We start from the raw sequence: 13,778 nt of genomic DNA on the forward strand, positions 1-13,778 counted from the left end.
GCGATTTAAATGTAAATGATTCAAAAGTTGATCTGAATTTAATGTGAGATTTCAACAGTCTGAGTTACACAAGTGAGTACCTTCCAAAGTTAGTTTTTTTTTTTAGTACAGAATCCCTGTTTGTTATATAATGCCTCCACCACAGCTCAGCCAGGCAAACACGGACAGAATATTGTACTAAAAATACTTTAACTTTGGAAGATATCCACTTGATTTGTCTCAACGCAGACTGCTGAAGCCTCGCATTAGCTTTCGATAAACTTTCAAATATACTTTTGCCCAGATCGGGGACTGTGAATTTTGTTCCTCATCTGTGGAAAAACTGGCCTTTCACCAAGTTTCTGTATCTAGATTTAAGTTTGTAGACTTTTTTTTTTGATGCGCCTATTAATGAAATGCTTCTGTACTTGTGGTAGGATGCAGTTATCTCTCACAAAATTTATTTAAGAACCCAACTGAGAACCCAACTGGGAGGTCTCACTAAAAGAGAGAAGGTGTTAAATGGTGTTAAAATATTCTTTGCATTGATTAGAACTGTTATGGATGAAATTTGATTTATTAGATGTGTTGAACAAACCAACTTATGGCCAAATGTGTCCTGCATAAATAAAAATTAAAAAAAGCATGAACAAAAGCAGCAGTTATGCAGTATGTAATACAGTGTTTGAAACTGGCAACGTCCTCTCAATAAGTTGCAAGATTGAGTATATAATAATAAGTTTTACAGCTCTCACTATCTACCTTCAGCTCTGATCTGACCCGTTCTCACACCACCAACGCCAAATTAAATAAATTCATCCCTGACTTATTAGTATTCGTGCCTTATTCTCCACTGGAGGTATGCTTTAATAAGAGTCAATTAGACCAGAGGCTCGGTGGGGAAATTTCCATTGATCTGTGGTCTGGTCTGGAAATGTTTTTCTTAGCAATTTTATTTATTTATTAAACCATTATTTTATCAGGCAGGTCAACTAAAAGCAAATTCCTTTGTAAGACTCAAGTGGATCGTTACAATTAATAATTCATTGTAATTTAAGCAAAATAATTAATCTGGCCTTCAAGCTTATATTATCTTAAACATTTCGACCACAGTGGGGCTCTTTAGGTTTTGTCTGTTGTAGAAAAACACTGAGGTGCAGGTATACACAAGTAATTGCACTGCTCCAGCCTTTGTATGTTTCCTTTCTTATTCCCATTTATTGCCTTTGAAGAGCCTGTGAACTTCCATCCAACAAATACTCGGTTGTACAAATGTTCTTACACTCACAGATCTGTTTGAAATGCATCTTTCCCTCCTTCCTTATAGGTTTCCCTCCTGCTGTGATCGACGCAGGGAAAGGGATGAGCGCTGAGAGCAAGCGGGCCTGGATCGAAGAGAAGAGTCTCATTCTCAAACAGACTTACTGGTAACTGAAACCTAAACAAACCCCCTCGTTTCACTTTGCAGTCTCTCCTCGGCGCCACTACAATGCCTCATTCCCCTTAAGCCCTGTCCCTCATTCTCGCTCACTCATACTGCTCACTTTCATTTTGGATGATATTGATTTTTTCTTTCTTTTTTTGTTTTTCTTCCCAAACACTTGGCTTTGTCTCCCACTCACTCCCCACGCTCTACCATCCAGCGAGATGCCCAATTACGACGTCCTCATCCCTGTTCTGCTAAAAGAGGGCATAGACCAGCTACCCAATCACTGCAAGCTCACTCCAGGTAAGCGGCCAATCGGGAGGCAGAAAGGTTATTCAATCCAAAATGGTGACTGGTGTGTGTTTATTGATCGGTTCAGTGGAGGTGACTCAGTTATTTTAGTTGAGTCATTTATCACACAAAGATAAGATACCACTAAACTAAGGATTAGCTCCCAATTACACTGTTGTCAAGCTATTTGTGATAAGGAGCCTTGGCACCAAGGCAGGAAATTAATACCAGCCACCATCTGAACACTACTAAATTGGGAAACTAAATTGGCCGTTGTTGGTCAGTTAGACAAATCTAGCAGCTATTTTGGCAGGTAAATAATCGGAACCCCTTTTTGTTCTGAAATGCATTATAGTTAAAGGAGCCGATGAATTTTCTTTTGGATCAAACCAGCTGGTTTGGACAAAACATTACTGTCCTGTCATATCTGGCTCGGTGCTCTGTAAGCTGCAATTAAAGGAATTTGTTTGGTATATTTCTTTATATCACTCCTCTGCTGCTTTTGAAGCTTAACTTAGCAGCGCAGCCCAAGGGTATGCGAGTCAGAGAGCTTTCGTATTAGGGCCAAATGAAAATACAAACAAACTAATTTTTCAACTGTGGTTTTGTCACAAAAACAGTTGTGGGTGTGATGCTGATGTGTCATGCGGGGAATGTGTCATTGAAGCTAATTTCACAGCTTCTGGGTTTCTTGCAAACGGATGCGAGATCTGCCTCTTTGTCGTAACCTGGAGGCCTGTTAGCGCCACGCCGGCCCCTCCTCCTCTCCACATGCACCAGAAAGTGTCAAATGAAGGAAACTTCTCCTGGGCTGACTCACAATTAGTTTTCTTAACTGTTTAGAATTCATGAATTCATAGCAGCGTTTTTTTTTTTTTATATATTCGATTTTTTTTTTGTATTGGTTGCTCGATATCCTGCTGTTTTCAGCTGTTCTTCCAATTCTCTCGCCACCTTTCCGCTCCCAGGTATACCGCTGAGACCCATGTTGGCACACCCCACAAAGGGTGTCGGCGAGGTGATGAAGAAGTTTGACGAGGCGGCGTTCACCTGCGAGTACAAGTACGACGGCGAGCGTGCACAGGTGTGTATTTGTCTATGTGCATGTAGGTGGTAATGTGACAGAATGGGACCGTTTGTTTTGCGTGCTTTTGCCAGCGAACATATGCCTGCTGAATTTTGTATGCATATACCTTTCGGCTATGTTCTTTGAGGTTGAGGTATTGCCATTCTGTGACTCTCGCTGTGTGTTCACTTACCGTGTGACTACATGCATGGCGTTCCTGCATGATGTGTGTGTGCGTGCGCCTATTCTTTTAAGATAAACAGTAGTGCTGCTTTTGCCCTGGGCCTGTAGGCAGAGCAAGCTACCTCTGTCATTGTGGACCGGGGGGGGGGGGCTTGGTGATGGAGAGCAATGAGGAAAGCGGCTAGAGACAGTGAAGGCGAGACACATAAGAGGGAGAGGGAGATGAAAACGAAGACACGACGGGAGACAGTAGTGGGGATGAGGAAATTTCGAGAGAGACATAAAGGGACACAGCAAGTGAGAGACTGTAATGTAAACCCCTCCAGCTGTATTGTTAATTTTGGACAGTCATGCCAATAAAGTGCCTTTGAACTGAGTTGAATTGAGAAGAAGAGAGATGAGCAGGGAGGGAGAAACAGAGAGAGGATGGAGAGAGAGAGCAAACCCTATGACGTCCTCCTCTTCTTTCTCAGTTCTCTCTCTCTCTCTCTCTCAACTCACTGCAGTGGACTTTACCTCAAACAGCCAGCAGAGGGACTCACGGTACACCACTCACTTAAACACTGTGTGTGTGTGTGTGTGTGTGTACGTGTGTGTACAGTATATTGTGTATGAGTGTGGCTGTTCAGATTTGGGGACTAGCCACAAGAAAGTGTCTGTCAGTTGATGAATCAAAAGTAACTATGTATTCATGGAGTGTGTGTCCCATCCTATCGGTCAAGTAAATGATTGGGCGTGTATTTAATATGACTGTTTATCAGAAATGATGCCTATTGATTAGTAGAAAAAACCCTCTAAATGAGACAGTCATCTGTTGTCCTGGCCAAATGGCATCATAAAATAATGTAAGTAGTTAATGTGTACAAAGGGACATAATAACAAATAATGTGCAAAAGACAGCACAATATAGTATGGACAGCGCAGCTGTAAAGCACATGGCAGTGTGGGAGCATAGATAAAAAACAATGAATGTTTAAAAAAATAAAAGTCACAGCAGAGGACTGATCAAGATGACAAAATCAAAGACAATCAATAGTTCACATGTTTGAAAGAACAATAAGGGACCTTTAGTTTAGATATGGAAAAAATCCCAAAAACCCTTAAATGGGGAAAAAAGAAAGAAACCACATTAAGAGCAACAAAGGAGGAATCCTTCCAGGACCAGACAGACATGCAATGGATTCAAAAATGACGCAAATAACAATAGTGAAATTGAGCTACGGAGAAACAACATTGGGTAGATGGATCACAAACATATGAGTTAAGGCAAGCAGTTGAGCAGCTTCCAAGTACCGCCAAGACAGGTAGGACTGGAGCTAGACGACCTCCTCACTACCACGAAGACCACATACATGCAGAATGGCAACGATCAGGCGATTAATTAGTTAATTGACAGAAAAACCAGCAACTATTTTTGCCGTTGAGTAATCATTTAAGTAACATTTCGAGCAAAATTAATAAAACATTTTGTGGTTTCAGCTTCTTCAATGTGAAACTAATCTGAATACCTTTTGGTTTTGACTGATGGTTGGACCAAACACGCAATCTGAAGAAGTCACCTTGGGCAGTGGAAAATTACAACTATGAAATATTGTGATTGCTTTTTCCACTGCTTTTTGACCAAACGATTAATAGACTAATCAAAAATAATTGCCAGATTAATTATAATGAAAATATTCATTAGTTACAGGTGGAACAGTGACTTCGATAATCTTAACAATCACAGATGTACGCCACTGAAGTCGTAAAAGATGGCAAGATATGATTGGTCAGGGTGTCTCTCAGCCAAGTCACAGTAAGAATATATGATTCTGACAGGCTAATTTAACACAGTGAGCATCTATAAAAGACAAATGTTTTCACTAATTTGATCCCAGCATAACATATTTTTAAGATTGTCATAACTGAGAATATATATGACTCCATCATCTCCTAATCTCAATCTGTGATCAATCAGGTTTCACTTGTAATACAAACAGGCTGCTTTAGTTTGTTTTTATTTATTTATTGTTCTTTATTTCTCCCCACAGATTCACATTTTGGAGAGCGGCGAGGTTCGAATATTCAGCCGCAACCAGGAAGACAACACCAGCAAATACCCCGATATCATCTCTCGCATTCCCAAGGTAAAACACTCAGAACACGCAGAGCACTGCAGCTCAGCCCCTGGGAGAGAGGCGAGTCGCTGTGAGCCGTGATTGGTAACCGACGGCTTTTACAGTGTGCAAATAACAACTGCAACACAGTCGTCTCGCTCACTCTGTCTTTCATTTTGCCGCTTTTTCTCAACCTATCTATCATCTGTCTGGTTTTCATGTGCCCACTTCTGCTCTTTGTCTCAGTCTGTCTCAGTTTGAAACCCGCTCCTCAAAGCTTATTAGTTATCTTTGGTTATCTGTTGCCCTCCCTTGTCCTTTGGTCCCCCTTCAGTTGTCGAGAGCCACCGCTCGCCATTAAATTTCCTTTTTCTAAGGACAGAAATGTTAAACCAGCTTGTCATGAAACTTCATCTCTCCAATAGATGTGAAAAACACCAATCATTTAATTGAAAGTTGGAGCTGTGGGTAGGCTCGCCAAATTAGCGAGGATCTGCTTGCACAGGAAGAGAGCAGGCGATCACCGGTACCTGGTGCCTTGGCAGTTGGCCTGGGGTTATCTAAGCACACTCACTGCTCGGCACCTGCTGAGTGTTTTTCTGCTGTAGTGAGGAACTGCAAATAAAGCTGTATCAGTTGGCTTTCTCTACTCTTGCCTTCGTCGTTCACAGTTGCTGTTTTCAAGACTTTGTTGAGTACACAAGCGTTATTAAAACATCAATAATAGGAATAAAAGATATTCCCATCTGGTCTGTATTAATCAGGGCAGGTTATTGAATCAGATAAATTCTCAACACAGTCAATGAAGGTTATTAATGGGTCCCTTTGCTGGAATTTATTAAGACATAATTTATAGGTAATAAGAGGAAACAGGTGTGCTTTGCCTGCACTGAATTTTCCGTTGATGCCTGCTTCAAAAAAAAAAGGACTAGACATTATTTGTTCCTGAAAATGAATGCAGGAAAAAGGCAGCACAGCAGAGCTTACAAGAAAGTGAAAGAATCACCTCCTGTCTTGATCATTTTGGTGAATTTTATTTTGAAGTAATATGCTGACAAAACTGCTGAGGTTTGCTCTGCAACATGTCTCACATAATGATTAGAAAGTTCAATTTTTCTACAATGCATGTAGTTTTTCAGGTCAAACCAATCCTTAGTGAATCACACTTATTACTACTTACTACTACTGCTACTTAAAAATTCTTCTGAGCTGAGAAACAAACCAAAGGGGAATACTGTTCCTGTTATAGGGAACAAAGCGCTGTGTTTTAATTCATCACAATCTTTCCATTTTTGCAGAAATGGTGCATTTCAGTACAGCATGTGAACGTTTGCTGGTCTACATCAGTTGGACTGCATCTCTATCTCAGAAATCAGCAGTCAGATTTTGAATGACTTTTTGGGGATGGTATTTTTTGCTGTCAAGGGTGTCATGAGTTTAATCCCAGAGAAAGATTAGATTTGGGGAAAAAATTGGCAATGATCTAGCTGGTGAATCTGTTTAGTCCTTTTCAGAATCAGGTAGGAAGGAAATGATGATGGTGGGAGGCTACACCTGCAGCGAAGCGACCACTTTGTTACTGGTTGACATGGAGGGTCTAAGTAGTTTGGGTTTTTTTTTTGTTTGTTTTGTTTTTTGTTTTTTCACTATGGCCCATGTGGTCTCACAGCAGGGGATAAACACCTACCCACACTGTTGTGGTCCAGCTGGTTCTGTTTTTAAAAGTCGCTGTTTTCAACTCTCAGTGCTGTTGTGACTTGTAAGTTCATCTTAACTTCTATGTTCCTGGTCGTTCTTTCAGATATCAGGCTCATCTAATTGTTTCCCCATCGCTTGTACAGCTGTGTTAGAGCTGTATTAAGTTTTACTGTGACTGCAAACTGACACTTCCTGCTGCTTCACATTAAAAACTTTCCACTGATGGAGCTTTCTGGTGGCCTCGGTAATGAGCATGAACTGCAATGTCAAGTCCAATAAGGGACTTAAGTTGCGTATTTTCCATTTCCTGACGTTTACCTACCATTAACTCTACTCTACTAAAAGCATAAAAACACCCCAAAAATACTTTGAAAAAAAAAAACTCTTTCCAACAGCAAACCAGGCTTTTATTTTGAAGCAGCTATTGGAAATGCAGTGTATTTGTCATGATGTTATCTTTGTTAGTGGCACCAAAAGTAGGTTTACACAACGAGATATGGATTTATTTGGCACCATTCAAGTAGATTGGTTTTAGATGTTGCAGGGAGGAATGGTAATAGAAGAAACAGACGGACAGTGTGTAGTGTAGTGTGTGTGTGTGTGTGTGTGTGTGTGTGTGTGTGTGTGTGTGTGTGTGTGTATATGTGTGTGTGTGTGTGTGTGTGTGTGTGTGTGTGTGTGTGACCCATCACAACTCCCAACATGTCATCAAGGCAGAAAAACATCTTTTACTTCGCCTTGCTGGAAAACCAGAAACAGCGAGACTTGAATGGTTGTGGTTTTCTCGTGGCTCAGCTCAGTTTCATGACGGCAAATGAGTACAAAGTTTACTTTTCACCACCACCCTCCCCTCCTCTCATTTTTAACTCGTCCTCTCTCTCTCTCTCTCTCTCTCTCTCTCACACCCTGTGTCTCATCATTTCACACGGCATCTGCCCTCTCACAAAGACTTTCATCTCTTCTTCTTTTTTTTCTTTTCATAACTTTAAAAGCGACACGGTTCTTTGTCTTTCGCTCTCACCTCATTGCTCCATCCGTCCACTTGTCTTTCTCATGTCGCTGTGTCTAATCATTCCTCTCCTTTCTTCGTCATTACTTCTTGATGATGCCTGTTCGTTTCCTCACTACTTGCTGCTCTCTTTTCACCTTTACTTCTCCTCTCTTCTCACTCTTGTCTTATTCATTCTTGTCTGTCTCTTCCTCTCATCTTTTTTTCAGCACTTTGATACAGCCTGTCTGCAGTTTCACCTTTCTGGTCTGTCTCTCTGCCTCTTATACCCTTCCCCTCTCACCACTCCTCTCTCTCTCCCTCTACACTCCTTACATATTCGCTGTTTTTCTTCGTTGTCTGTCGATGCTCCTGTCTGCTGTCTTCTCTCACCTTTTTTGTTTTTGCTTTCAGTTCCTCTAAATCCCCATCTCCCTTCTCACCATTTCTCTTTCACACTCTTTTTCCACACATCTCTCTCCTTCTTTAAAACCTTTTCTTTCACTTTTTTTTGCTGTCTTCTCTCCCTTGCTGCTCTCCCTTCCCCTCATTCTCTCTATACCCGTTAACCTGTTTTTCTTGTCATCTTTCTTTTTCTTTTTTTTGTACCTCTCTCCTTTGCTGTCTCTGTCTTTTCTTTTGTCATTTTCTCTGCCTAAACTGTAAGGGCTTAGACAGAAAAACAAATAAGCAGTGTGAAAAGTTTGGGTGTTTTTGCTTAATTTGATTGTTCCGAGAAAGATGTAGTATTTTTACATTATGGCATTCATTTCATTTTATTTAATTTGTGCCTGAAATAATTTTCCTGTGTTTATGTAATTTATGACTCTTAATTTAATACTTTTAATTTACTGGTGTTGTGAAATCAGCCAATGTCAGCTGTTCAAATGAAGCTTTCATCTCACATATCGATTACTGACCATTAATGTGGCAGACAGTTGATAAAAGATGAAAATTTGCATCCCGTGCCTGACATTATGTTGTCAAGGCAGTGGCTGTGCGCATCACAAATTCATGTGAACACAATAAATGAACAATGCCTGAGTGAAACTTCACACTAACACACACGCACGCTGCATAGAGGAGACGGTCTGATTAGATTTTACAGCACCTTGCTGCATTATTTTGCATATTAATGAGGGAAAACTAATTTTCCTGAAGCTACCATAGTGCCTTAATGCATTAAATTATGAATTAATAGTAATACATTATCGCATTAATATTAATTCAAATACGTTAATTCATAATTAATGCATTACTTAGCCTAATGACCTTATGGGGATAACTGGTTATGTTTGATATATTAGACTGTTTCAAAACAACTTGTTACCTCTAATGTGTCTGCTACCCTGAACTCTGATTGGCTTCTTCTGATGACCTTTCTGATTTTGCTTCTCTGATCATCTCTGTCTGGTTCAGGTTGTAAATTCAAACGTTTAAAGCATCCTGGTGGCCCCGAATCGACCAGGAAGTAAGAGATTAAGCCTTACACACAGGATTTGTTGGCTTATATAATTAGCAGCCATTCAGTGTGATGTTGAGAATCAGGGGTGATGGTCAATGTAATCTGCCCCTGACCCAGACGGTTTATCCACAGTCTAAACCCTGTCAGTGTTTTTTACCTTCACAGGGAAACAACTGAAAGCTGCCAAAGCCTTTTACTGAGTGCAGAATTAAAAAACAAACAAGCTTTTGGCACAGTGTGGGCGTCCGACCAAGCGAGGGGGTGTGTTGAACAGTTTGGTAACTGGTTGTGCATAAGAGACAACAGCAACAGCCATGGCTACTCAAGAGGAGCGATAAATGTAGCGGAGGAAAAAAAAAAAGAATGTTAATGTGTTGACTTCCAAAGCATTTGGCAACAAATTGGGGGCAACTGCAGGTCCTGAAACAGCCTGAACACGTCTATATGCCTGTATTCATGTCTTTTTAAAAGCTCTGAGTTAAGTCTCATATCCAGTTTGAATCTAAGTTTGTTGGATTTACTTCAGTGAAACTTTCAGACAATCTCCTGTTTGCCACAGCAGATGTTGCTTATATGCAGATTGGCAAATAACATCATGTGGCTTTTTTAATCATGAAAAACCCTCTTCATCTCTCTCTGAGTATAATCTCTGTGGTTTTCGTTGTGTCTTCTTCATTTTTTCCCACAGGTGAAGAAGGACTCAGTGGTATCCTGCGTCCTGGACACAGAGGCTGTCGCCTGGGATCGTGAGAAGAAACAGATCCAGCCCTTCCAGGTCCTCACCACTCGTAAGAGAAAGGTATGATGTGGAGAGGAGGTGTAAAAAGAATAAAATGTCAGCGAGGTGTTTTGATCAGAGTAATGGCCTTTTTCCACCACAGCAATCACATTAGGGTGGAACTGCTCCCTGTCTTACCCTGTCTTTTTGTATGCATGATGACATCCAAGTAAATTAGGAAAGGAGAAATGAGAGTGCAAATGTGGAGAACGTGATGATGAAAATGGATGAAAATGATTATCCTGATGATTTTTTTTGCTGGATACTGTTACGGCCACTACGAAATCATGATTAGTTGTAATGATGGTTTGATGCACAAACTGATTGTACTGCCCTTCTGGCATCTCGTAACAACATCTCCACTGTTTTCACTACCACAAGCATTCTTGCAGAAATGAAATATTTCAGCCGAGGAGATGGAGCCAGATATGGACTAATTAAACATCATTAATGAGCGGAGGGGAAAAGTAATGAGGAGAATGAAGGAGAACAGGGATAAATCAGGTGAAAAATCTTTCAGGTTTGAGAACTGCAGAGGTTTTATTTTAAACGCTGGCTTGTCATGTCTGCCTGATCACATTCCTTTACCTATGGTCATAAAAGATTTGGAATATCATCAAACCAGCTGTTTTTGACATCAAACTGAGCCTAATTATAACTTAATTGTGTACTAAGTGGAGATGTACACATCACTTAATGAAAAAAGTCACACCACACAAGCTAGTTCTGTGTGTTTATCAGGAAGAATAAAATACATCTCACACAATGTTTAATGAAATGAACTTTAATAATTGTGAATATGAAATGGAGAATATTATGTTATAACTCAAATTACCATATTTTATGCCGATAACGTTTTGTTAGATGACATAATAACATCAGCTAACATTAGCTTAGCACAAATAAATGTCAACTGTCTTGATACTACTAACTCTGAAACACACAGTGCTGTGCAAAAGTTTTGGGCATTAAAAATAAAGTGAGAATGCCTTCGTGAATAGTTTTATTTATTATTTAACAGAAAAAAACTAAATCAAATCAATATTTTCTGTAACCACCATTTGACTTTAAAACAGCAGCAGTTCTCAGGTTGGATGTTCCAGCATCTTGGAGAACTTCCCACAGTTCTTCTGTGTATTTAGGCTGTCTCAGTCTTCTGTCTCTTAAAGTGATCCTATGGGAGCCAGACCATCTGCTGCAGGACTCCTTGTTCCTCTTGTCTCTGAAGATGGTTCTTCATGACTCTGGCAGTGTGTTTGGGCTGGTTGTCCTGCTGCAGAATCAATTTGGGACCGATCGGACGCCTCTCTGATGGTTTTGTGTGATGGACATGAGTCTAAACATCTGAAGTGCCCAAAGCTTTTGCACATTACTGTATATACATATTCAAATAAAAGAAATGGCACCTACATTTATAAGCCATCGGAGGGAAAATGTAACATATAATTTGCTTTTAAATTGAAAGCTTTTGTTTCCTAGCAACTGATTTACACATTAAAGGTGCCCTGTGGAGTTTTCTTGTAAACAATGTGTCTGTTTACGTTCAGTGTTAATCACAAAACACAGAAACCAACCCCCGAACAAATTCTTTCTTTGTCACAAAACATTCACAAAAATAATTTTGAGAACTACATTGTTTACATCCATGTTTACATGCTAGCAGTCTTTTTCCTCTCTGTCTTTGTTGGTGCATTGCTGCATTTCATTGTGCGTTAACTCCTCCTGTAGGTTGGTGGGAGAGTGTAAAACCATTGGCAGGGCTGTGTCTCGCATCACTCACTAGAAAAAACATTGCTCCCCGGTGCTACTGATGGTCAGAGACTCCGCAGGATACCTTTAAGCTGTAATGGTGCCACATAATTTAGTAAATCATTAGTTTGAAATTAACTAGTAGCTAGGGAGGAAAGACTTAACACACAAACTCGCAGTGGGTTTACGAGCAACTCGATTCTAGGAATTCAATATCACCTCTGCGCAGTAACTGAAAAGTCATGAAATTTTACATCAGGGCCACGGTGGAAACCTGGTAATAAGGCAAACTAGAGGGTGTAGAGGCTGACAGGAGTAAACAAGAGTAGAATAAGCAGGAGAAGGTGTTGGAGAGGTGAGAGTAGGAGATGGAGGAGTAGAAGAGGTTAGTGAAGTGAGTCGAGGAGCAGGAAGTAATATGCTGGAAGAGTGGGATAAATACAGCGAGGAGGTGCAATGCTGTTAAAAAGAAGAGAGAAGACGGGAAGGCGGGGTGGTTAACTTTCAAGATGAACGGGAGGGAAATCAAAGAGCTCTTTGTAACAACTCCCAAGGTTGGCTGTACCGATTTGTGAATAAGATGCGTCTATTTGCATATTTTTGTCAAGGCAAAAATATTAAAATGTATATATGTGTGTGTGTGTGTGTGTGTGTGTGTGTGTGTGTGTGTGTGTGTGTGTGTGTGTGTGTTTGTTGATGTTTCTCTGCAGGACGTGGATGCCACGGAGATCAAAGTGCAAGTGTGCGTGTACGCCTTTGACCTCCTCTATCTCAATGGCGAGGTAAGATGAGATGATGAGAAAAATATTACCCAGAGATCGTTCTCAACGCCCCTGTTGTCATTTAAAACCAGCGTGTGTGCGTGTGTTTATTGTTTGTGAGTGTGCTCGCATGCTCATCGCCCCGCTGAGATGCCAACAACGTCCCTGAATGCCAATGATGGTGCTACTGGAGGCCGTAACTAGATAATGATTGTAACGCTCATTGTAATTCCAGTGGAGTGTGTCTGAGTGTGTGTCTGTCTGAGACTGTCTCCGAGTAAGGGTATATATGAGAGAGAATTTTCACATCCAAATAATGCACATTTTTAAGCAAATGTATAAAAGTCAGCCAAAATGCAAATAACTGAATGTTTCCATCAGCTGCTGCAAAGTGAATTTTTCCCAAGTGGACAACAACAAAAATACATAATTAAAAAAGCAACAGTGACTCTTTAGTTGTACCGTTTCATTGCTGTATCCCACCTAATATGGCATTTATGTAAATTTTATGAATTAATTTGTCTCTGGAAGCACAAGCTTTATGTCCTTTTTTATTATTTATTTATTTTAATTTTTTTTTTTTTTTTAGAAAAATCGGCTCTTGCCCTTTATTTGTTTATTGTTTATTTCTCTTTCCTACAAATTGGGAATGTCCAATTCCCTGTACACTGCAGTACTTGTCACTGCTAGCTCCCTGTGTCCTGAGACGGTTTGTTCATGCTGTCCCCGCCTCATACTTTCCTGCTTAGGACCAAACCAACCAGCAGGAGCTGCAGTAGCTACCACTCAGGGCATCAAGGTCATGTCTTTGGTGCTGTTTTTTGGAATTCAGCAGGTTTTATGACCTGAGAAGGACTTTGCTACACATATGCAAAGAAATTATATTGAAGTAATGGGATTTTGTGGCAACATGACCATTGATGTATCTGTATGACATGTGTCAAAACATATGCAGCCAGTGTTTTTTTTTTATATAAGCCTGCACAGCGGTGGTGTCTTGATGCATGTCAGTGTGTCAGAATATGCCACTGTCCTATTTCCCAGCTCTGGCACTCATCAACTCTCCAGAACTGCACAGCTTTTATCAAATTCACTCCCTGGATCGGCCTCTCCTGGCTGCTGTATCTTGACTGTCTGTATAATGTATTTGATACGTGCTGTGGGCATCGACAGTAACACGTCAAATCACACTCTGCAACATTAACAGTGTGTGCTGCAGTTGAAACTGTCAAGCAAAGTTATAAAATATAATCAGAAAGTTAAATGACTTAATGCACAAAAAACCTTGAATCAAATAC

The 13,778-nt window shown here is 40.4% G+C and overlaps 1 protein-coding gene across 1 annotated transcript in view; it reads left to right on the forward strand.

Moving 5' to 3' along the window:
* The window catches only part of lig1 (ligase I, DNA, ATP-dependent), a 50,300-nt gene that overhangs the window by 17,535 nt on the left and 18,987 nt on the right, over positions 1-13,778 (forward strand). Inside the window, exons 15-20 of the mRNA XM_056392146.1 lie at positions 1,307-1,406; positions 1,623-1,708; positions 2,665-2,780; positions 4,976-5,071; positions 9,881-9,991; positions 12,430-12,501. Coding sequence (XP_056248121.1) covers positions 1,307-1,406; positions 1,623-1,708; positions 2,665-2,780; positions 4,976-5,071; positions 9,881-9,991; positions 12,430-12,501 — 581 coding nt within the window. The remainder of the gene's footprint in view (positions 1-1,306; positions 1,407-1,622; positions 1,709-2,664; positions 2,781-4,975; positions 5,072-9,880; positions 9,992-12,429; positions 12,502-13,778) is intronic.

The sequence above is a fragment of the Seriola aureovittata genome, chromosome 12, assembly GCF_021018895.1.
Source record: "Seriola aureovittata isolate HTS-2021-v1 ecotype China chromosome 12, ASM2101889v1, whole genome shotgun sequence".
NCBI classification, from domain to species: domain Eukaryota; kingdom Metazoa; phylum Chordata; class Actinopteri; order Carangiformes; family Carangidae; genus Seriola; species Seriola aureovittata.